General features: G+C 41.1%; 1 protein-coding gene across 2 annotated transcripts in view; it reads left to right on the top strand.

The window, feature by feature from the left end:
- The window catches only part of LOC127620093 (KH domain-containing, RNA-binding, signal transduction-associated protein 3-like), a 169561-nt gene that overhangs the window by 96708 nt on the left and 47412 nt on the right, over positions 1–25441 (top strand). For both annotated transcript variants that reach the window (XR_007967667.1, XM_052093191.1), the window contains exons 4-6: positions 4502–4648; positions 5519–5658; positions 8966–9152. Coding sequence is in view for 1 of the 2 variants with exons in the window: in XM_052093191.1 (XP_051949151.1) it covers positions 4502–4648; positions 5519–5658; positions 8966–9152 (474 nt within the window). In the remaining variant the exon portion in view is untranslated. The remainder of the gene's footprint in view (positions 1–4501; positions 4649–5518; positions 5659–8965; positions 9153–25441) is intronic.

The raw sequence follows: 25441 nt of genomic DNA, 5'->3' as shown, positions 1-25441 counted from the left end.
AGGGATACAGTGTCATAAAGAAATGCTGACCTCAGCGTCCTGTAAGAGAGAGAAAAAGAACACGAGAGACAAAGGGACAGAGAGATTGAAAGAAAGATATTATCAGAGAGGTTTTTGGGGAGGTTATTGACAAAAAAACAGATTAATTATTCCACTGATCAACAGAGGCACATTTTCTTCTATTTAAAAGGGTCATGTTCTACACTTTGGCATTTTATTTTTTCCCTGAAGTCCCCTGATAGATGTAAAGGTTTCTTGCATCAATAAAGGCTTAGTTTAGTTTTCCATTTTCCTCCCTCTCTCTGACCCTTAGAAATAAACAGGCTGTTTCTGTTACTGTAACATTAAAGGAATAGTTCATCCAAACATTGTAATTCTGTCATCATGTACTCACCCTCGTGTTTTTCCAAATCTTTATGACTTTGTTTCATCTGTTGAAAAAAAAAGGTGTTATGCAGAATGTTTGCGCTGCTCTTGTCCATGCAATGTAAGTGATTAGGGACGGGTGCTGTTAAGATCCAAAGGACAAAAAAAGAATTATAAAAGGAGTATTATAAAAGCAATCAATTTATGTGCTGTATCCCAAGTCTTCTGAAACTTTATGATAGGTTTGTTTTAGGAAAAGGCTGAAATTTAACCTGAAAATCATGCCTTCTGCCAAAGCTATCAAATCTCATTCATGCTTGTGTTCATTTTTAAGAAGGCCACATTTAGATGGGTTGTTCCAGGTTTAACATCATTGATTCCCTTCCTGGCATGTCAGAATTTTCCTTTTTGGGTGAACTGTCACTTTAAGAATTATATATCAAATAATCGTACTACGCAAATGACATTGTTACTATTAGCCAGCCTCTTCACATGTGAAATCTAAAAAGAGCGATGAAAATAAACGTTTTCATTATATTGCCGCCATTAATTTATTGATTTTTTTTCCTCAGCATATTTTCAGAATTCATTCATGTGCTGCTGGTTTTAGGACATTTCTGAGTAGCTCTACCACAGGTCATGTAGATGCACATGTGCAATCATGCTCGCTGTTACATTCACTCTTCACACAAGCAATCGTTTTCCTTTTAGACAGCTGTTGTAGAACTCTAAAGGCATTCTGGAAGGTTTTATCTACTAATTGGGCATGTTGTTATTGACTGCTGCTCTACTCTGTTCCTGTCAGACTTTGGTGAACAAGCCCTCTGTGGAGAAAAGAGAGAGAGAGAATTGTGCTCTGTAAATTGGATGCTTTGCATTCTGGAATGCTTACCTGTCCTGTGGGCTGCTCGGTTTTAAGCCTTCCCGAGATTCTCCTGCAGTTCCGTCCCGCAGTGGCAAGGAAAGATTTGCTTAAAGCTCATAATTCTCTTTGATGTTGAAGAATTTGCCGACATTTATTTCACAGAATTTGCCAAACGACATTCATAGTAAACATACATGCCAAAAAAGGTTATTTTTAAAGCAGTTTAGAAAACTTTAAATACACATGCACTTCATATACACATATGAGCCAAAACTTTATGACCACTCACAGATGAAGCGAACAATGTTGATCATCTACTAACAAGACCACATATCTAGGTCTGGGTAGATTAGATGGTAAGTGAACAATCAGTTCTCGTGGTCAACGTGTTGAATGCAGGAGTAAAGACCTGAGCCACTTTGACAAGGGCCAAATTGTTTTGACCAGAGATTTCAAATCTGAAATGGCAAGGCTTGTGGGGTGCTCCCGGTCAGCAGTGGTGAGTACCTACCAACAGTGGTCCAAGGAGGGACAAACCACAAACAGGGTGTTGGGTTCCCAAGGGTCATTAATGTCATTAGTATGGGCGTAGCTCCAAACTTTGGGCCCCGGGCACAGAACAATTTTAGGGCCCCCTGACCAATTTGGGTTTGTGGTGGGGATAATATCCAGTATAAACATTTTAGATGGATATTTAACAGTACTTATTCACAAATTTTTATTTTCAAATGCAAATATGATTTGAATCAAGCTAAATATTATATAATAAAAAGCCAAAAAAAGCAGTTTTCTTGCTGGCAATGTCACTATAACATTTCTGAAATGAGAAGAGTGCCAGGTTGTTCTGTATATCCTGAGATATTTCTGTTCACAGGTAGTTTTAGAAAGTCTTAACTTGCCAACTGATATTTACACAGTGTCCAAAATTAACTCAAAATTAGGGCTGGCCTGGGAATTGTTACATATTTCCAGATTATATGTATATTTTGGTTACAATTTACAATTTACTTAAATATAAAATAAATACATTATTTTCTCAGTTTTTCATTATATCATAATAAATGTCTTGAAACTGCATTTATTATTTTGCATATATACTGGCAGCCAAAAGTTTGGAATCATGTACAGATTTTGATGTTTTGGAAGGAAATTGGTATTTTAATTCACCAAAGTGGCATTTAAATGATCAAAATGTATATTCAGGACATTACTGATGTAAAAAATAGTACTATCCCTATTTAAAAAAAAAAAAAAGTCTAATCAAATCTAGACGGCCCCCATTTCCAGCAGCCATCACTCCAACACCTTATCCTTGAGTAATCATGCTAAATTGCTAATTTGGTGCTAGAAAATCACTTAGCAATAGACTGGCGTGTCTTAAGGTCAATATTAGATCAAAAATGGCAAAAACAAAGTTTCTCTAGAAACTCATCAGTCAATCATTGTTTTGAGGAATGAAGGCTATACAATGCTTGAAATTGCCAAAAAAAAATATTATTCATACAAAGGTGTACACTTCAGTCTTCAAAGTCAAAGGACAACTGGCTTTAACAAGGACAGAAAGAGATGTTGAAGACCAGATGTGCAACTAAACAAGAGGATAAGTGTATCAGAGTCTCTAGTTTGAGAAATAGACGCCTCACATGTCCTCCGCTGACAGCTTCATTGAATTCTACCCGCTCAACACCAGTTTCATGTACAACAGTAAAGAGAAGACTCAGGGGTGCCTTATGGGAAGAATTACAAAGAAAAAGCCACTTTTGAAACAGAAATGTTAATATTTAGTCCTTTCAGATGGAAAACATTTATACATATAAACGATGTGATCCAAAGTGCATTTGAACAGCGGTGAAACACTTTCTTATGATGTGTTACATTCATACGAGCAGACAGAGAAGTACGTTTGAAGTAAGTTTAGAGCAGAAGAAATAGAAATAAAACTTGTGTAAATTGTTAGCTTTACGCTAAGCTAAAATGCTGTTTCTAGCCATTTTACATGCACATGTTACCAGACACGATTATATTTATATATCAGGAAAATTCACGTTAGATCATCATTTCTTCTTTTCTAGTAAGAACTTTGATATTAGGGCAAAAATCATATTCTTTTATATATATACATATAGATTTAGAATTTAGAATTCCCAATGTGCTAAGTCCTCATGGTGGCATAGTGACTCGCCTCAATCCGGGTTGAGGAGGATGAATCTCAGTTGCTATACAATATGTAGTTACACAATAAATACATTGTTATTTAATGTTTTAATGTCAGTCAATAGTAGTCAAAGACACCTAATATAAAGTGGGACTGACTTTATACAGTAAATAAGCAAATAATGATAGATTTGGAAAAGAAAATTGCATTACCATGGGATATTTTGATATAAGATTAAAATGGGTTAAAATTTAATAGAAGTTTCTTACTGTTCACACATATACACATTCCATTACCTCATCATCTCTGCACTGTGCTGACCTTTTTAAGTTAACAGTGGATTTGAGGAGGAAATTAACATCTAATTTGCGTAACATCGACTGTTTTAAAGAGACAGGATCAGAGTAAGCACAAACACACACACACACACACACACACACACACACACACACACACACACACACACACACACATACACTTCTGAATGAAGGAATCTTACTCTGATCTTAAAATAAAGCGCAGTCAACACTCCGCTGTGTATTGGACAGGTAGGCTGATGTAATTCTTTGCCATGTTTCTGTCTTACAGTACTTGTGAAAATTTTTAATATTTTTTTTTTATTTATTTATTTTTGCATGTGTGCCCCCGGAGTGTTAATGGATTTGCATATGTAATTTCCATTTTAATTGAATTGAATATTCATGGCATGATTACGGTGTGCAGTTTATTAATTTATTTTATTTATTTATTTAAATCTATCTGGTACTGAGACATTTGAAAGGTGGTATTTTTTTTTAGAAAAGATTATGATGAAAACAGGGTCTTATTTCCTTCTAAGAGGCCATTCACACCGACCACATTTTTTTGTCCATCTGTGCTGTTTTTCAATAGTTTTTCTATGTAAATATGCACTAGTCGGAATTCTTCAACCGTTGCGCCGCATCTTTCTTTTTTTCAAAGTTTTGTGAGATTAAAAAGAACTTCAACTTTTAAAAGCGTTTCTCGATATGCCTGTCAAAATGTGTCACACGTGGCTTGTTGAAGTAAAAAATGAATATGTCGGAAATTCATTCATGATGCATCTCCTTTTTCTTTTATGCATTTTACGCTAACAGGAAGAAGAACTGCGGAAGAGTGGAGAAACAAAGTATAATCACCTTAACGAAGACCTTCACGTGCTGATCGAGGTGTTTGCTCCGCCCGCAGAGGCCTACGCAAGAATGGGACACGCTCTGGAGGAGATCAAGAAATTCCTTATTCCGGTACGTCTACACTGGAATCAAATCTTTCTTACTCAATATTTTTGTCTTGTTATCCAATAACACTATCAAACCATCCTTTAAACAAGATGCACTAACTTGAGAAGCAAAATGAAATAAGATATTGAGTCTTGTTTTCAGGTTTATGCTTAAAGCAAGAAAAATCTATTTACCAGTGTGGTAAGAGAAATAAACTAGTTTCCCCTTTTAAATTAGGTTTATTTTTCTTATCACACTGGCAAATAGATTTTCCTTGTTTTTAGCATACACCTTATTACATTAAGATTTCTCTGAAAACAAGATTTAATATCTTATCTTATTTAGTTTCTCAAGTCTTTTAAAAATAGAGACTTTTATTGAAAAACTGTAAAAATAGAATGAAATAGTATGTAGGAAGACGTTTTTTTTGCAGTGTGTATGATTGTGATCAGCTGAACGCAAACCGAACATTGGTATCATGTTCTTGCTAAAAGCTTTCAAGATTGTCCTGCAATTAATACTCATTCACTTCTTGTAAAAATTCATTTCTACTCCTGTGGCTGCATTGAAAATCGCTTTTAACAGCACTAGATTAACTGTCTCTAGCTGGCCATGTTTCTCAAACGGAGAAACCACATGCAGAAACTGTTTAGTAAATTCGCCCCTTTGTGTGTGTGTGTGTGTGTGTGTGTTGATATTGACTATGTATACTGTGTAATATCTCATAGTCTGCTATATTAATGAAAAGCTGGTTTACAAACTACTATTTATATTTACCATGTTTCCTGTGGAGGAATAACACGTGTGTGCGTTTTCGGGGTTGCGGGTGTGCATATCATTATAGTATGTTACACCTCATTAACTAGCGTGTGTGTGTGTGTGTGTGGGGTACAGGACTATAATGATGAGATCAGACAAGCTCAGCTACAGGAGCTGACGTATCTAAACGGTGGTTCGGAGGATGCAAAAGTTCCAGCAGCAAGAGGAAAATCCAGCACACGAGCCAGAGGAACACTAACGCCAGGAACTCACAGGTACGTCTGAATGTGTTCAGGTGTCATTGCAAAATAATCAGTTTTAAGTAAAAGAATACATTGCTTAATAAGCCAGTTTAAACCTAAGGTGGTTTGCTGGTCTTTTATGGTCTTCCAGTCTGGACAAGCTGTTCTGTTTAGCTGGTTTTAGATAGGTTTTAGGCATCAGTCAGCTGGTCATGCTAAGCGTCAAGGGCCTTGTTCAGACTGCCACTAAAAATCTGATTTCCAGATTGTATCCAGATGAGTTTTTGATAGTCTGGACAGCAAAAAAACCACATGAAATCGTATTTTTCAGGACGATTTCAGACGCTCTGGCTGCTCGATTCGTCTTTTGCATCACTCTTAACGTGACACACAACGATGACATAAAAAATCGGTGACTGCAGCACAGAACATCACAATATTTACCAATCTCTGTTCTACACCGCGAATGGACAGGGCGCTTATTTGGAGAGCGAGTTGGTGCACCTTCATTTTTCCTGCATGTGTTTTCAAAGCATCGTCACGTGGGTATGCCTACATCTTTACCAAAGCAACCATGCAAATAGGTTGGTTATGTCTGAACATGCAAATATGATTTGATCACTTGCATTTAATAGTGTGGACAGTCTGCCTGAAAAGATCTGATTTGAGGAAAAAATCAGATTTGCCTGCAGTCTGAACATAGCTTAGGTGGCTGACCAGCTAAAACAACTGAAAATCAGCTTGGTCACCATTTAGACCAACAATACCAGCTAAGACCATCAAACTAGCTGGTTTAAATCTCGGGTCCGGCAGATGCTCACATCATCCTAAGACCTCGACCGGGCTATGTGCCCAAGGTTCCTACGACTCCCTCAGAGGTAGTGACTCTGCAAGCGAAGCTGCCCCTGGAGGAGGCAGACCCAGGCTTATCGTTGCTGTGTCCAGTGCGTGCTTTGCGTACCTATGTGGACCGCACGCAGAGCTTTAGATGTTCTGAGCAGCTCTTTGTTTGCTGTGGCCAACAGCAGAAAGTGGCGCTGTCTCCAACATAGGTTGCCCACTGGTTTGTCAACGCCATGGCTGGCCTATCAGACCTAGGCCTTGTCTGCCCCATTGCAGGTTCGAGCACAGTCTACGAGTAGTGTGGCGTTCTCTTGGGCAAAGGCCAATGGCACCTCCCTATCAGGCATCTGCAGAGCGGCATGCTGGGCAACACCCAATACATTTACAAGATTCTACAATCTCAGGGTTGAAAATACTCATCCCGTATTTTCTCAGATCTGAGCACGTAGAACTCGGTAATGCGGAACGGCTGACCGGGTGTTCCGCTTGTACATAGCGCCCTTCCCCTCCACTAAGGCGATCACGTGCACTCTTTCTCCCAGAAGAGTCAACTAGGCTCGTGCTCCCTTGATGTCTTTCGTCCCTAGCCCTCTGGTCCACAAATTCAGCTGAGGAATTCCCGACCAGACCCACTATGGGTATTAACTACTTTGTACTGGAATAGCGGAATCGTGGGGCCGGCGGACTCCCTTGGGCAGTCCCCTCTGCCCCCCGGTCGCTGTGTTTGTAGCAACTCCAACCTCGCTAGGTAGGATATACCACCGTGCCACTTCCACATGTGGCCTGAAAACCCATGTGACGTATTCGCCACATTTAACCTCCCCCCAGCCTGGGCAGGATGTGGTCTCCGTGGGGTCTTTTCCCCCTGGAAGTATAGGAGTTGAAAAAGAATGCCTTCCCAACTACCTGCCCGCACCTGCGTTAGCAGTTCACGTACACTGTTCAGCGCATGGTGTGATTGAATAGGGACACCTAGTGTCGCTTCATTCGACACAATGTTGAGTGAGTGACAGATGTGGAACATCAAGGTTACTATTGTAACCCCTGTTCCCTTATGGAGGGAACGAGATGTTGTGTCCCCCCGGTTACGACGCTGTATCTACCACTGTAGTGGCCGAACCTCATTCTCGGCTCCTCTTGAATGGACAGACGCACGATTCCCTCCTTTTATACGCATGTGGGGAGGGACATGCAAATTCTGTCTACCAATTTCTCATTGGCCTTTTCTCAAGTTCAGAGGTAACCGAGGCCTTCAAGAAAGACCCCAAGTGTCGACACAACATCATGTTCCCTCCATCAGGGAATGGGGGTTACAATAGTAAACTAGACGTTAGTTGAATTAGCTCCTTAAATTTTTTTCATTGTTTTTTTCTATGCCGTTTAAAGAAGGATTTAAAACTCCACTGAGAGTTTAATGCAGTATAACTGGCAGACGTATTTGCACATGGACTGACCCTAATTTCATTTCCTGAAATCTGTCTCATTTTGTTCTAGTGAGGAGAAAAATTCAATCAAACTGTCAAAAGTTTTCCATAAGCGGAAAGAGACATAATCAGCTGTGCTTTGTTATTTAGTAAATTATATCCAGAATCTAGACAAGTTTGAACACTAGACTGCAACTTTTTGGGGTTGGGGGAGGGGCTTCTGAATTTTAAATGTTGATGACACCCTTCATAATAATAATATACAACAACCTTAAAGGGATAGTTCACAAAAAAATACAAATTCAGTCATTGTTTACTCACCCCTGTGTTGTTATAACCCTATATTATTTTTTTCTTAACCCAGAGAGAGAAATTGTATCAAACAAATTGTGCTCAGTGACATTTTATGGTGACTACCACTTCAAGCATCAAAATAATATCATTATAATTTTTTCACAATTTCTCCGAAAGTCATAAAGGGTTATAACATCACAGGTGTGAGTAAAAAATGACTGACTTTTCATTTTTTGGGTGAACGATTTTTTTTTATTTTAGTTTTTGTAAATAAACATTTGAGTATTTTGAAATATTTAAAACAAAGAAAAGTTGTGAAAAGAAGAAAAAAAGGTAACACTTTACTATAAGTTTCAATTTGTTAACATTAGTTACCAACATTTGTTAACATGAACTAACAATAAACAATAAATTTACCACATTTATTAATCTTGGTTAATGTCAATTTTAAATGTTTTAATTAAATATATATATATATATATATATATATATATATATATATATATATATATATATATGCTAACATTAGGTAATGCACTATAAATTAACATGAACTAGTAATTAAAATTTTATTTTTATTAACAAATATTAATAAATGCTGTAAAAAAATAGATTGTTTAATATTAGTTCAAAATATCTAATGCATTAAATAATGTTAACATAAAGAGTTACCAATAAACAAAATTCTATAACATTTAACATATCACAATATTAAACACGTAATAAATATTATTTGCATAATATTTGCGATCATGTGAGTTAAGGCGTTTGTTGTGCAGGAGTCGAGGGGGCGTTCCTCCTCCCCAGGCTGCGGTTCCACGAGGTGTGGTGCCCAGAGGAGCTCCACTCAGCAGGGTTCCATCTACCAGAGGAAGGGGCGTGGCCTCACAGAGAGCAAGAGGAGCTCCACCCCCAGCTGGCTACAGACCTCCCCCTCCGGTTGTACAGGACACCTATGGTGAATATGTAAGTAATTGTTGTATTACATACACGTAGATGCACTTCATGGCCAACAGAATTCGCTCTGCTAAGAATACTGTTTTGTTTTGTTTAAAGACTTGTCTATAGTATGTAAAAAATGTTGAAGATGACCAGATAGTGTACTACTTTTGGTGGGTTTTCAAAGTTTGTAAATGCTTTTTGGGCTACCATTGCCCACAAACACGCTAGTCAACTGATTTGCGATTGAAGGTTGTATCAAAATGCCCTTTTAATGGCATGTTGTATGACCCAGTAATGATAAACTAGCTTAATAAATACAATTTCATATCCAGTGCAGTACAAACCTTTTCCCACTAACTTTTCCCATTCCTACTATTTCCGTTCCCATTTTAATATTCTGAAACTAAAACTGTGGTCGCTTTTGTGCGAGACTGACCATTTTTTTCAGTAGGAGTGTTTCTGGGACCTGTTTTGAAACATCTTTTTTTGGGGTAGGGGTTTGACTTCAACTTTAAATAGAAAAATAAAGTTAATCAAGACACACTTTGATGCTTAACAATGACTTTAAAAGCTTGATTTTTGAAGATTTGCAGGTCCATCAGGAAAGGTAAGATAGATAGACAGATATATATGTCAATGTAAGTCAATGGGATTTTTGGCTATTTTGAAGGTCAGATAAAGGACAACTAAAAGTCTGATGCGTAAGAAAAGACACAGCACACTAAGTCAGGACATTCTGAAGATCTGTGCCAAGTTTGGTTGATGTAGCTTGAAAGCTCTTGATGGAGTAAGTGTTAGAAATGTTGGTCTTTGTTTAGAGATTTTGGGTAAAACCCTAAACAAAGTCTCTAGAATTACAGCCAACAAAATAACTAAGCTACAGTACCCTATTAGATCAGTTACAGTCATTTTTCTCCTCTGCCTAGACTGCGAGAGTGATCCATTATATGTCTATATTCGCAGGTATTTTATTTTCGTCATTTCTCATATCAATAAATTATATAAAACAAACTCATTAGCCCACAGAGACACTTACATAAATAAATTTTTCCCAACATTGATCTCATTTGTCAGTCGTAACAGAACGGTACATAGTGTGACCGTCTTTCTGAGACATCCTAAATCATCTTATCCGCTTCATCTGCTTCTGTTTTTGTTTGCTATTATGTGAGAAATAAAAAAAAATCATTTGCTGTGACACTGTTATAGATTTCCTCTGCTTTGATTTTTCATTTATCAGAGTGAGTGAAAAAACAAATCACTTCAAATACTTTTACTCTTTTTATGAAGCTTGTTTGAATGTTCGCCAGCCCCTCTGGATGTTGCACGACTCAAAGGTCTTCTGGCACGTATATGGTATATTTAACAGATGGCAGATGCTGAGAAGTGGGTGGAGTTGGCACAGTCCCTTGCAGCGCCCATATCTAACCACATCTGACAGTTTTATTTAGGGGTCGCCATTCGAATGCACTTGGGTCAGAGGAAACTACTCCGTCGCCAGCTGTTGTCTATCGTTTCGACAGTCTCGAAACAAGCGTCCATGCAGGAACCTGAAAGACTGGAAAGATCTGAACATCTGTGCGATGATAAATCTAGAGCTGTCACGATGAATCAGTGCTCAGAATTATCTTCTAACTATCCTGAGAGCCAATTGAGTTTTTCTTACATAGAAAGAATCATTAAATGATCAAACAAATAATGATGAGATCATCAAGAGATCTTAATAATAAAAAAATTACAAAATCATCCACGCTTTTTCTCTCATACAAAAATCAGGATGTAATGTGTGAACAGCTCACAGTAGTCTCATTATGAAACTATTGTGATAGCACAAGGTTTCAGAAATGATATGCGGTTGCTAGATTTTTAAAGAGATCCTGATTACATATATATTCACTAAGTTACAGTCATTTGTGCTATATATTAATATATATTAATGCTAATATATATATTCACTGTTGAGCTAAAACATTATGACCTCTCACAGGTGAAGCACATTTTTCAGTTTTCATAGTCAACATGTTGAATGCAGGAGAAATGTGTCAGGAGTAAAGACCTGAGCGACACTGACAAGGGCCTAGACTTTGACAATGGCCAGACGACTGGGTCAGAGCATCTCTGAAATGTCTTAACTTTAATGTTTAATGTATTTAAATTACTGTATATCTGTATATGCATGAACTTTGGTGGCCTTAAAATGCTTAAACTAATTTAAAATGAAATAAAAACGTAATATACTAATATACATATACATACTGACAAACTAAATTGAAACTAGATTACACTGAACAAATGGAAATGGAAATCAATGGAAACTAAACTAAACTGAAAGGACAAATAAAAAATGGAAAGTACAAAAAAAATTGAATAAAACAATTAATGTTCTCAGTAATCAACCAATCATACACTCTCAGTGTCTGGTTTTGAAACAGGAAGCACACAAAGAAGACACCCCCCCCCCCATATCAAACAATTACTCTGGCAAAAACAAAAAAAGAAGATGTCTCATATCAAACCACTGCATGATTAATATGACTTACTCAAAGGCAGGATCTGACAGTCAGTCGATCAGATTATGTCTTAAACTGAACTTTGGACGAATAATCATTTATGCAATTTAAAAAACAGCACGATCAGATTACCGCAAATCAATGAGTCAAAATACATTTTAAAGGCAACAAATCTGATTCCGGGCATGTTTGGGGGCATAGGGGGTGTATCTGGTCGCCCTTGTAACAGTCATTGATGCACAGTAATTACATCTGAATGTCATTTTGGTTGTTTGGCGGCATTGATACGTGAGTCACTCGCTGGGGAGGGTTGTAATAATACAATTACGCCATGTAATATCGCGGTCTGTATGGTGCCCTGCTATCTCAGCTTGAATTAATTTCAATTTTTGATAGATAGCATATTATGCATTTTGAAATCTTTACATTCCACCTTCATTAAATATGAAAATGGCACTATAATAGAAAAATATATTTTTGTCAGGTAACTTAAAAATATGCTTTATATAGTAACATTTAAATTAACTGGCTTAACTTTAAGTCAGAATTGTTAACTTATATGACTGAATCAACCACATTACATTTGGTTACACAAACAACAGTCATTTTAAAATGTTAGATCAAAAAGAAATAGATCCTTAAGGGATAGTTACCCAAAAATGAAAACGGTGTCATCATTTACTCACCTTCATGTTGTTCCAAACCTGTACTTTCCTTCTTTCATGGAACACATAAGGAGATGTAAGACAGAATGTTTGCCTCGCAGTTACCATTCACTGTCATTGCACCTTTTTCTATACACTGAAAGTGAATGGTGACTGAGGCACTCAGTTCCCAACAATCGGTGCCTAACATCTCCTTTTGTGTTTCATGTAAGAAAGAAAGTCATACAGGTTTGTAACAACATGAAGGTGAGGAAATGAATGCACCATTTTCATATTATGGTGCTCTGTGCCTTTAAAAGAACAACAGCAAGTAATCAGTAGGTGGTGTAGATTGATTTACACTAGGTCATAGATTGTGATAACACTAGGCAGACCTGAAAAATGTAACTTTAAATAATATCAGTTGATGCATAAACTTTTGCAGTGCTAAAATAAAAATGTAATATAGTGAAAAAATTAAATGTTTGAAAAAATAAAGTGAAACTAGAAAAAAACTGAAAAAAAAAACCAAACAAAAAATCTGAAAACTATAGTAAGCTGAAAGGATCAATTATAAAGGTGAAATTTTTTTTTTTCATGGAAATAATAAATAAAAAACATTTGAAACTCTTTTTCAACAATCAAAACCGCTTCGGTTTAGCCTCATATGGCACTTTTCCACTGCATGTTGCGGTTCGACTTGACTCGCTTTACTTCTCTGAGCTTGCTTTTCCACTACTGTTTCGTGCTGCCTCAACGTGGGTGGGATTATAGGCTGATCGTCATAGTTGCGACGCCTCTACTGCCGTGACATCATCTTAAACGCGACACAAAACAATAAACAATAACACAACCGCTAGCTGTTAGCTACTAGCTCATTGTGCTGCATAAAGCAGTTGTTGCATGGTGATTTTACACAAGTGTAACAGTTAAACTGGCCTGGAGTTTTTAGTAACTAATAAATAAATTGGCCGGTCTAGATAGCATCCATTGGTCGAACCACTTCCACTTTTCCTTAATAGTTCTGTAGTCACTTTAAGATTTTTTGTAACTTTTATCCCTACATTGTTCTACGATTTTCTCTGACCAATCAGTGATCTGCAGGGTTTTGACATCACATTTATTATCGGCTTGGCTCGCTTGGAACCTCGACTGAGGTGGTACTAAAAAAAAATATTCAGGTACCAGTGAAAACCCCCCCAAAAAGCGAGCAGAGTCAGGTCGTGTTGTACCGTGCTGTGGAAAAGCCCCATTACTTACTGAGCAGACCGAGGATACAATCTTTGCTCACAGAGTACTGAAATTACTCATATTGTAACTGGTGTTGTTTTATGAATGCTCACTTCCAGCACATTGTTTCTCAACACAAATCAGGGGCTTGTTTCTCAATGGGGCTGTAAGCCGAGACATATGGTTTCACTTGAGGCCTCTTCAGATTCCTCCGTTGAGCTGTTTCATTCAGTCCACTCTGCTGTTTATCACTCTAAAGTACTTTAGTGACACAGACCTGTGTGAGATTTATTATCAAGTAAGTGTTTACACTTCAAGACATATTCTTGAGCTTTAGGTATATGATTTTACAAATGCATCTGTTATAGGGGGGCTTTTGTTACTGTTTTATTGATTTATAAAGTAGGTGTAGAAGGACATCACTAGTTAAAACAGGATCAAAGGCTGCTGGCAAAAACTGGATTCACATGATACTATTGGAGATAGTTGACTGGTGAGCTATTTACAACATGATGAAACATCATCAGTATGGACATATTTATAATAACTTGAATTATAATGTATAATTTAAATTACATTTTCTTTATTTGGGGGCCTATATGTGATTAATTGTGATTAATTAATTGACATGTCTATATTTTTATTTAATTTTGTTTAAATATAAACTCCCTTTTTCAGGACACTATATTTTAAAGATAATTTTGTAAAAATCCAACTAACTTTACAGATCTTTATTGTAAAGGGTAACGTTTCCATGCTTGTTCAATGAACCACAGTGGCGGCTGGTGATAATTATTTGTTATTTTTATTATAATTATTTCGCTTTTTTTGTGGCCGAAAATAAATACAAAGCAGTACCATAAAGCATGTTGACTACTTGAACATATATTTTGCTCTCCTTTCTTTCTGGCCAGCAAATTTCTCAATGACTCTCTGATTAAAGTCAGTCATCTCAGTAACAAGTCTCTTTCCCATGGAGAGCAATGCCAGTGCATTCAGCCTCTCCTGGGTCATGGTGTTTCTGAGAAACGTTTTTATTCTTATCAAGGTTGAGAAGCACCTCTCAGCTTCAGCCGTGGTCATGGGTGTGGTAATGAGAACTTTTAGGAGAGTCACAGTTTAGGAAAAGACTTCTTCGAGATTATTCTCCATAAACTTTGATTTGATTTGATTTGAAACAGCTGGAATAGGTCCACAGCACCATGGCAGGCTTTGAATTCTTCCTTGCTGTAGATGAGACTGAGCTCTGTCTTCAGTTTGCTTCCACTGAGCATCGGGTACGCTTTCATGGTGCTGCTCAATGCATCTTCAGGAAAGGTATCCTTGTACTCATCAAACCTGTCCCCTCTGCAACAAGGTGGCACAGACAAGGTGGTCTGTGAAGGAGAAACGCTCCCTAGTGTGTCCCAGGATGGTGTCACAGACCTATAGAGTTAATTAAATATATATATGTATAAATGTAAGGTAGTAACCTGGAGTAGGCCACTAGTTGTCACAGTTGCAATGACTTTCAAAATAAAAATAGAACCATTTGAGTTTTTGTCCCATACAAGACAGTAGTTTTTGGTGGCTATATATTTCATTTAATCATTTATTTTTATGTTGCCAATTTATTATTTTTGGGATGCTGTTGTATAATATTAAAATTATAATTTTTGTAAGGATTTATACCAAACAAAAATGTTTTCTTGAGTCTGTAGAATATGATATGTGGGCAGGACATCTCTGCAGCACAACAATAATGTAAATTGGTAATTTGACTAATTTCTATAACAAACTCACCTCTGCTGCGATTCTTTCGCACTCTACTGGACTAAGCGCCCGGCGCATCTGTATTGGACAAGAACCACTGCTTTGCTCACCAATGTTTTTTTTTTTTTGTTTTTTTTTTTTAGCGAACGCCTTGTGAAAGGTTTTTTTTTTGTAAATCAATGACAGAGTTTGGTTTAGCTGCTGCCATTATCTCTGCGAAAGTGATCATCCTAGCAAAGTTTTGGCGGAGTCGCCTGCGCACTCGCAGAGCATAGAGCATTAAGTTGAATGACAGGTAACGAGAACCAATCAGATTGGATAAAATAACATGTATCCAATTCTGATTCGCCAGGGATGCAGCGACCTGCGCCCGGAGGACAATCTTTAAGAAACCAATTAGAGACCAGCTTCAGGTCACATGCTGCCCGAAAATTTAAGGACTCAGATAGACATCCATTTGTCCGGCGTCCCTCGCCCATTAAACCGCATGAAACATATTGAAAAACATAGAAAATAGTTAACCGATTAAAGCCAGTTTTTATTAAATGCTGAGGCTCTTACTACCAGCCTGCAGATTGTACGAGTAAACTATTAAATTTTTTTTAATTTTTATTTCCATTTTTATATAATTTTTGTATTCATGTATATTTCTGGAATTTTGATGGGGGCGGCGCCCCAGCGCCCTCTATTGACAAGCCGCCACTGATGAACCATTAGCAATGAATGAACATGCATCTGTGGATCGGTCGTTAAGACACTAACAGCTTACAGATGAAAGGCAATTAAGGTCAAAGTTATAAAAACTTAGGACACTAATGAGACCTTTCTACTGACTCTGAAAAATACCAAAAGAAAGATGCCCAGGGTCCCTGCTCATCTGCGTGAACGTGCCTTAGGTATGTTGAATGGAGGCATGAGGACTGCAGATGTGGCCAGGGCAATAAATTGCAATGTCCGTACTGTGAGACGCATAAGACTAAAGGGAGACAGGAAGGACAGCTGATCGTAACAAAACCTGCACAGGATCGGTACATCCGAATATCACACTTGCGGGACAGGTACAGGATGGCAATAACAACTGCCTGAGTTACACCAGGAATGCACAATCCCTCTATCAGTGCTCAGACTGTCCACAATAAGCTGAGAGAGGTTGGACTGAAGGCTTGTAGACCTGTGGTATGGCAGGTCCTTACCAGACATCACCGGCAACAACGTCATCTATGAGCACAAACCCACATTCGCTGGACCAGACAGGACTGGCAAAAAGTATGCTTCATGACTAAATGGCTTGCATTTAATTGTGCTTTTGTGCCAATGATGGCACCCAATACAACTCGATGTGTTTGGACAACTCACATGTGTGCTAAGTGCTAGACTTTGGCTCCAAAACTTTCCCTATTTACATAGTGAATATTATATCTAATGTGAGGAACATTTCTTATCGTATAACACGAGAGAGAGACAGAGCATGAAATTCCATTACACGAATAATGTAGAGCGAGCTTCCGCTTCATAGTTTCAGTCTGACGCCCCCAATACCCATAAATCACTTCTGTTTATGCAGATTTCGCAAGAGCCCCATGATAGCACAGTGTTTATGACTTGATTTTTCTCTCAGTATGACCTCCATTGTGGCAGCCTTGCGTTAGTAGCAGTCAACACCAGTGTGATGTTGTTTAGTTCTGTGCAGTGAATGTATTACTCAAGCCGAGCAGGATGTTCCTGAGTTCTTGGGCATCTGTCTGCTTCATAAGCTGTTTTATGTCACCTGATTAGTTTTTTGTTTGTTTGTTGGAGTGGATGGTGGATGGAGTGTATTGCATTTGTCAGGCTCATTAATTCTGGCTTTTGTTTTCTTCTTTGTTTTTACAGTAATGTTTTTTAGGATGTTCACGATAACTGTACAATGCATACAGTAAGTATATTTAATTTTATGCAGATCAATGAATTTGTCATAGTTAAAGGATAATTTGCCTTCCTTAGAAATTCCTTCTAGTCAGAGATGTGGCTTAGTGGTTTGTGTGCATGCTCTGATACATTTGTGTTGTGAGTTCAAATCCCTATTTTGCCTTAATCCTGCCACAATGTAAAAAAAATATAAAGTTCCACTTCTGTCACTCACTCGACATTGTGTCAAGCTAAGATCACAACTGTTTCACTCACCTCTACTTGCGATAAGCACTGCTGTTGGATATATGGCACGTTTCCAGCTGGTGTTCTCTCTCTCTGCACGCTGTGCAGTCTACGCCCCTGGGCACTTCGACAGCACTTTCATTGCCTGATAGAGTGTTTCTCCTCCTACAAAGAGATTATTTCCTCTAAAAGAGTTTGAGTTCCCACTCATAAAAGAGCAATACACAGCAGGCATTGAACGTCCTTTTCAGGACGCGTCTTTTTAAAGATGTCTTTCCGCCTCTGTGCAGTTCCTGTATGCGTTGATTTCTCTCCACTTTTGACGGTCATAAAAGCTGCCTCGCGTGCCTGGGCTGCGATCACACGCAGGCAGTGTTTTATGAATGGTTCATGTTTTCAATGCGAGAAAATTGCCATGGCAACATTGCGGTCGCGGCTTTCTTTTCTCACGAGAGAAAGCCACTTCAGCCGCCCCCGTGTCGTTCCTTCTTTCTATTGAGGATGACCCGGCTGGCATTGAAGGCGATTTGGGGATAACAACGGGCTCGGTTTCGCCGGGTAAATACCCACGAACCACCCGTCCCCCGGCATGCTTGCTTACTTCCGTCCAAGCTCGGGATGAGTGCGGCTCGCCTCGCGGCCAGCCTGCATTCTCCCTTGAGCCCCCGGAATTGGATGACGACATCGCCGCTGCATCGGAGAGCGTCACAGCGGCGTCTGATGCTGAAGACTCGTCTGGGCTGCCACCTTCGGGTCTGCTCGCCCAGTCTGAGGCTGACGCGCAGATGTCCGCTATGCTTTTCCGGGCTGCTGGAAACCTCCATCCCCCCACACAGCTACTCGATCAGTTCCTCGGGTAAGGGCGCTTCTCATAGCCACCTCTGGTGAACATTGTCGAGATGCGCGACCTTGATAAGGCACACTTTCTCAACGCCCTGTCTACCATCTTGGCCTCTTCGACGACACTGTCGACGACTTCGCCCAGCAGTTTTCAGTGGTGAAGAAGCAGATGGCACATCTTGCCGTGGCACCGCCAAACCAGCGTGGCCCGCCTGCTCTCAACAGGTAGCTCTGCCTCAACCCGGGCCCAGCTCTCAGCCCTAGCGTCAAGCACCTTGCAGGCAGTGTATGCCCCCCTTCTCCAGGACCCCTTCCAGGACCAGGAAAGCTCCGAAGCACTCCAGAGACGGGCGACCTATGCAGTCAGATGTTTGCTCCGGAGCTGGTACCAAGGCCACTCCGTCCCCCGGTGGAGGGCCGGGAGGAGAATCCTTGTTCACCCACATTCTCAATAAAGAGCCATTTCCTCACTCCCTGGGTCATCCAGCCGGTGCTCACCATTGTCACGGCACACCAGCCGCAAAACTCTACAGTCCTCCCTCCCCGGAGGCAGATCCATCGCCTCCGGCACCACGACTGCTCAGGCGTATCAGTACAAGGTCCTCCCCTTCGGCCTGTCCCCTCGTGTCTTCACGAAGATCATGGAGGCTCCACCCCCATGTGGTCCAGCTGATATGGGACCAATTCGGCAAGGCACAGATAGATCTCTTTGCCTCCCAAGACAACTCCAACTGTCCGCTCTGGTACTCCCTGACAGGAGCTCCTCTCAAGACAGACACGCTGGCACACAGCTGGCCCCAGGGGCTGTGCAAGTACGCATTTCCCTCAGTGAGCCTTCTTGCAACGGTGCTGTGCAAGATCAGGGAGGTTGAGGAACAGGTCATCCTGGTGGCCCCTTACTGGCCCACCCGGGCCTGGTTTTCTGATCTTACACTCCTCGTGACAGCACCTCCCTGGAAAATTCCCCTGAGGAAGGACCTTCTTTCTCAGGGACGGGGCACCCTCTGGCACCCATACCCAGACCTCTGGAACCTCCACGTCTGGCCCCTGGACGGGATGCGGAAGATCTAGTGGATCTACCACCTGCAGTCGTAGACACGATCAACCAAGCCAGAGCTCCCTCCACCAGGCAACTTTACGTCCTAAAGTGGCGCTTGTTCACGAATTGCTGTGTTTCTCGAGCCGAAGACCCGCAAAGGTGCGCAGTTCGGTCAGTGCTTTCATTCTTGCAGGAGAGACTGGAGGGGAGGCTGTCCCCTCCACCTATAGATAGCTGCTATCGCAACCCACCAAGTCCCTAGGTAAGCACGACTTGATTATCAGGTTCCTGAAAGGCACCCGGAGACTGATCCCTCCCCGGCCGAGCCTGTTCCCCTCCTGGGATCTCTCTGTGGTCCTCTCGGGCCTTCAGAGACCCCCCTTCAAGCCGCTTAATTCAGTTGAGCTCAAGGCCCTCTCCCTGAAGATGGCCCTGCTGATCACGTTAGCCTCCATCAAGAGGGTTGGGGACCACTATGCGTTCTCTGTCAGCGACACCTACCTGGATTTCGGTCCGGCACATTCTCACGTTATCCTGAGGCCGCGACCGGGCTACGTGCCCAAGGTTCCTATGACCCCCTTCAGGGACCAGGTTGTGATCCTGCAAGCAAGCTGCCCCGGGTGTCCGGTACGTGCTTTGTGTATCTATATGGTCCGCATGCAGAGATCTAGGTATTCTGAGCAGCTCTTTGTCTGCTTCGGCGGACGGCGGAAAGGGAACACCGTCTCCAAACAGAGGTTAGCTCACTGGGTCGTTGATGCTATTTCCTTAGCTTACCACACCCAGGCCGTGCCCACCCCTTGTGGGTTCGAGCACACTCTACGAGAAGTGTGGCATCCTCGGGCACTGGCCCATGGCACCTCCTTAGCAGACATCTGCAGAGCAGCGGGCTGGGAAACACCCAATACCTTTGCCAGATTTTACAATCTCAGGGTTGAGTTGGTCTCGTCCCGTGTTTTGTCAGGTCTGAGACAGTAGAACTTTGTAATGCTTGCACACAGCGCCCTTCACCAAGTTGATCCACTGCACCTTCTATCCCAGGTTAGCCACTAAGTGTCGCTCCCTGGATGTTCTCTTCCCTAGAATTCTGGCCGGCGAATGCAGTGGAGAAATTCGCGGCCAGACCCACAGGTGCTCTGTACTGGGGTCGGGCTCCACGGGCTTAGTTCCCTTTTCAGGAAAACTCCCCTGTATTTCCCTCGGTACAGTCCCCCTGTCGGCGGACCCGCTTTTCCCTTTGGCAGCCCGCTGCCCCAGTCACTCCCCCCTCATTAGGCTGGACCTACCACCGCGCCATTTCACACGTACGGCTTCACAAACCTTGTGGTGTATTTGTCACGTTACCTCCCCCTAGCCTGGGCAGGATATGGCCCCCGCAGGGTCTTTTCCCCCTGAAAGTATAGGACCAGAAAAGACTGCCTTCCCCAAAGCATTTCATAGCGTTAAGATAGCACCAGCCACTTCACGTCCTATGTGAGAGACATAGTGAGAGAAAAGGTGTGTCTGCCGGGCTGCTCCCATGCTGGTTATGTAGTGCCTGTTCCCCCCCTCAGGGGTGCAGGGAACCTAAGGTCTGTATGTGACACCACTTTGGGGGCGTTGGGGAGGGCTACGTGCAGCCGTCACAGTTGTATCTAGCATGCAGTAGCCTGCTTGCACCTGCCTCTACAGTACATGTAACACGGTCTTTACGTGCTGTTTTTAGATTGGACACCTTGTGTCACATCATTCGACAAAACGTCGAGTGAGTGACAGAAGGGGAACATCATGGTTACTGTTGTAACCTCCGTTCCCCGAGGGGGGGAACGAGACGTTGTGTCTCTCCTGCCACAGCACTAGACCTACCACTGTAAATGTCCATACCTCATTTTTGGCTCCTCAGTGCATTATTTCTCGAAAGTGTGACTTCCATTCTCGCAGTTGTGAATTTTTATCATGCAATTTAGACTTTATTTCTTGCCGTTTTGTTTTTACTTCATAATTGTGACTATTTTTTGGCAATTGCTTCTTTATATTGCAAAAATTTCAACTGTATTTCTCACAATAGTGGATTTATCTTACAATAGTGACTATTACTCGAAATTGGAAAAAAAAAAACCTAAAGGTCATTAAAAATGGTGCAAAACAAAAAAGAAATGGTGACCGGTTATTGGACCTACAAGAGCCGAGCGGCTTCTGGGCAGCGTTCCAGCGAGGGGAGGCGAGAGCATTTAAGGAGAAGAGACAGCGGCAGACGGGAGAGAGATGTATGAAGCTTGTTCGTGTGTCTGAGTGTCTTTCTGATTTGACGCACCTGGCTGAAAAGCGGTGCGTGTTTTTGTTTCTTATACAATGAAAAGTGTCATTAAATGTCTGTGTTTGTCAAGCTAGTTCCAGCTTCCTCCTTACCTGCTTAATCATTACAATTACATTTTGACCTGAAATCTTAATGTTCACAGAGGTTAAAAAAGTAATGTATGGACATGTTATTTGTCAGCTGCCCCAAGCAAAATGGCCCTAAAAAAAAACTCTTCAAAGTGTTTTAAATTGCATGCTCATTTGTGATAGGTGTTCAGTATTCTGAGTGAGAAAAGGCTAGTGAATCTTGGCTTTCCTGTCGCTTTAATTCTGAGCTGTGAAACTAAGAAATGTGCCAGAAACCGAATGAACGAATGAAACAAGCGACTTGGAGTCGGTTAGTCTGGCAAGCCATGAATGAGTGTCTGTCTGTTAGTGTGTATGTGTGTGAGATTCAGATGTTCTTCAGGTTATGTGTGTTGAGGTATGTTTGGGTCATGTGGCAGTATGGAATCAGGTTGCAATACCATGGTACCTTGGTATATGCTGTAGAATGTTACTGAATAATAACCATATACCATAATATTTACATGGTACCCCAAGGGACTTCAAAGAAATCCTTGGTACATTTCTAAAAAAACATGGTTTTATTATTTAAAATGTCTAAAAATCCATGGCTAAGTAATACGTTTCGGTAATTTTTGCTATTATAGCCTTATTTGAAAGCGACAGACGTCTATGGTATGTCCCCATTTAGATAGCTATGCAATGTATGTGTGTGTGTGTGTGTGTGTGTGTGTGTGTGTGTGTACTAGTTTTGTGGCCTCTTAGGGCAGGTCTTATCTATTCACAACGTGTCTGTCAGCCCTAAGTACGCATTCTACCAAAGCACCTAGGGAGCTCTCTCTCTCTCTCTCTCTCTCTCTCTCATTCAAACCATACAATTGTGTATGTGTCTCTTAACCATGTCAATGTGCTTATTATGTGTGTATTCTGTGGACCCTCAAACAATATGTAATGTGTTCAGGATGGGCAAGGAGGAGGTGGGAACTGGAGGAACATTCAACATAACTTTAATGACATAAAAGAACTGAACATAACGTAAAACACATGGATGCGCACACGCATGCATGCACGCGCACACACACACACACACACACAGTGGCCGCGCATCTCTCTCTCTCGCTCGCTCTCTCTCTCTCTCTCTCTCTCCCTCTCTCTCTCAAATTGGCCCCCCTGCTCATCTTTATCCCCTACGTTGATTAGATGACTCAGCACTGGCTGTGCACCCTCACGGCCTAGCCACGCCCTCCTCATCACGCATTGATGCTAAGATCAAAGCCTTCCCTCAAGCTGTACACACTGTTGGGTTCTGTTGAGTTATCACAGCAACACCTGCGAATGTCAATTCGGAAAAATCACAACTTTTGTCAACATGCTTTCGCTTGAAGGGTTTAAAGAGTGTTGTAGAACTGAAGGCAAGTCACGTCATTTTGTGAGAGTGCGTGATTGTCATGTTAAAGGGATAGTTCACCCAAAAATGACACATCCAGGTATTTGCACATCTAGAAAACGATCACAATCTTATGATTTCATACAATTAAGCCAACTCATACAAATTTTTACGACTTCTCATGAGATTGGGTTGGCTATTCAATTCAAGAATTTTTGGAATTGAGTCGATTCCAGACTAGTGTACTTGTTTTCTTAAGAAAAACACGGGAGGAAGGGGGCCTGGGTAGTTCAGCGAGTATTGATGCTGACTACCACACCTGGAGTTGCGAGTTCGAATCCAGGGTGTGCTGAGTGACTCCAGCCAGGTCTCCTAAGCAACCAAATTGGCCCAGTTGCTAGGGAGGGTAGAGTCACATGGGGTAACCTCCGCGTGGTCGCTATAATGTGGTTCTAGCTCTCAGTGGGGTGCGTGGTGAGTTGTGCATTGATGCAGCGAGAATAATGTGAAGCCTCCACATGCTACGTTTCCACGGTAACGTGCTCAACAAGCCACGTGTTAAGATGTGCAGATTGATGGTCTCAGAGGCGGAGGCAACTGGGATTCGTACCCCACCACCCAGATTGAGGCGAATCACTACACCACCACAAGGACTTAGAGTGCTTTGGGAATTGGGCATTCCAAATTGGGGAGAAAAAAAACAGGATGCAAAGTGAAATATCACAATAAGCAGTTCAATATAAAGCACACTTTACACAATTTATGTTTAAAATTATGAATGAGAAAAGATCATGTAATGCACATTAGAATCAAAGAATCAATTATTTTTGGAATCGACTCCCAACCCTAGACAGTGACCAGGGGCTGTAGAGCTCCAAAAAGAGCTATTTCTTCTGAAGCATGTGATTTTTGTGTTTATAAACTGCAAGCCTTTTAGATTTTAGATTTTTCTGTATACAAAGGTTTTCATTTCTGTCTGTTCACACAAACATGAATATGAACACATTTTTATGAGAAATTGATGGTGCTTTTATGTCATTTTTGGAGCTCAATAGCCTCAGAACCCATGCACTTTTAATGTATGGAAAAGAACAACCTGGACAATCAGTAAAACATCTTCATCCGTGTTCCACTGTTATTGTTTTCCCTGATATATATATATATGTGTGTGTGTGTGTGTGTGTGTAAATGTGAGTAAGCGCAAACGAGTGGCTAACTGTGATTGAGTTTGTCTGGGTCTCTGAGTCTCTAAAGTGGCCTTCATTTCTGGCACCAGGCTGAAGGAGGCAGATGAAATGTGATTACATGACTTTACTGCGCTCTAATGGAGTTCTCTTCAGCACAGTGCTTACCTGAGCTGCAGCCAAAAACACTGATAGATTCACCGCTGAGACTCGTGCTGGCAGCACAACAGTCAGCCTGAATAAAGATCCATCCGCTCACAGGCCACAGATCACACCTGTAATGTCAATCGCATACTCAAGATTTGTATTTTCAGGTGAGATTGAAAACAGGTCAGCCTTTAAAAAAAGCCTTTAATGGGATGAAAGTGTGTTGGTCTTTTGGGGGAATAGAAAACATTTAATAGTTATTTCTTATTGGGGCCAGGGTAGCTCAGTGGTAAAAGATGCTGGCTATCACCCCTGGGGTTCGCTAGTTTGAATCCCAGGGCATGCTGAGTGACTCCAGCCAGGTCTCCTAAGCAACCAAATTGGCCCAGTTGCTAGGGAGGGTAGAGTCACATGGGGTAACCTCCTCATGGTCTCTATAATGTGGTTCTTGCTCTCAGTGGGGTGCGTGGTGAGTTGTGTGTGGATGCCGCAGAGAATAGTGTGAAGCATCCACGTGCTACATCTCCACGGTAACATGCTCAACAAGCCATGTGATAAGATGCATGGGTTGACGGTCTCAGAAGTGGAGGCAACTGGGATTCGCTCTCTGCCACCCGGATTGAGGCAAATCACTACGTGTCCACGAGGACTTTAAAGCACATTGGGAATTGGGCATTCCAAGTTGGTAGAAAAAGGGGGGGGAAAATGGTAGTTCCTTAAAGTAAAAATAAATATAAAAATTACCCAGTTAATTTTTGCCAAAGTGTACTTCTGTCAAACTCGGACGCTTGACGCAAATTACATCATCAGCAGAGTGCTATAGCACTGAACGTACACAGCCCAATTTTTCAAAATTCAACACTGCGTGTCTTTAAATGCACCTGAAATTATTTGAACTAATTAGTGGGTCCAAGAGGTGGCAAGAATCACATATGAGTCATTGCTGACCTGAAGAAACACTAGAAGATGTAATCGCCACTAAACAACAGGAGACGAATGTGGAAACAACAACAGTGGATGTGCACGTCAAGAAAGCATGTGTGAGGAGATCAGGAGACACCTGTATTTGAATAACCAGAGTCTGAAGGAATATAGAGACCTCTT

The sequence above is a fragment of the Xyrauchen texanus genome, chromosome 26 (assembly GCF_025860055.1).
Source record: "Xyrauchen texanus isolate HMW12.3.18 chromosome 26, RBS_HiC_50CHRs, whole genome shotgun sequence".
Lineage (NCBI taxonomy): Eukaryota > Metazoa > Chordata > Actinopteri > Cypriniformes > Catostomidae > Xyrauchen > Xyrauchen texanus.
Note: the sequence above shows the minus strand (reverse complement) of the source record. Positions and strands in the feature narration are given on the sequence as shown.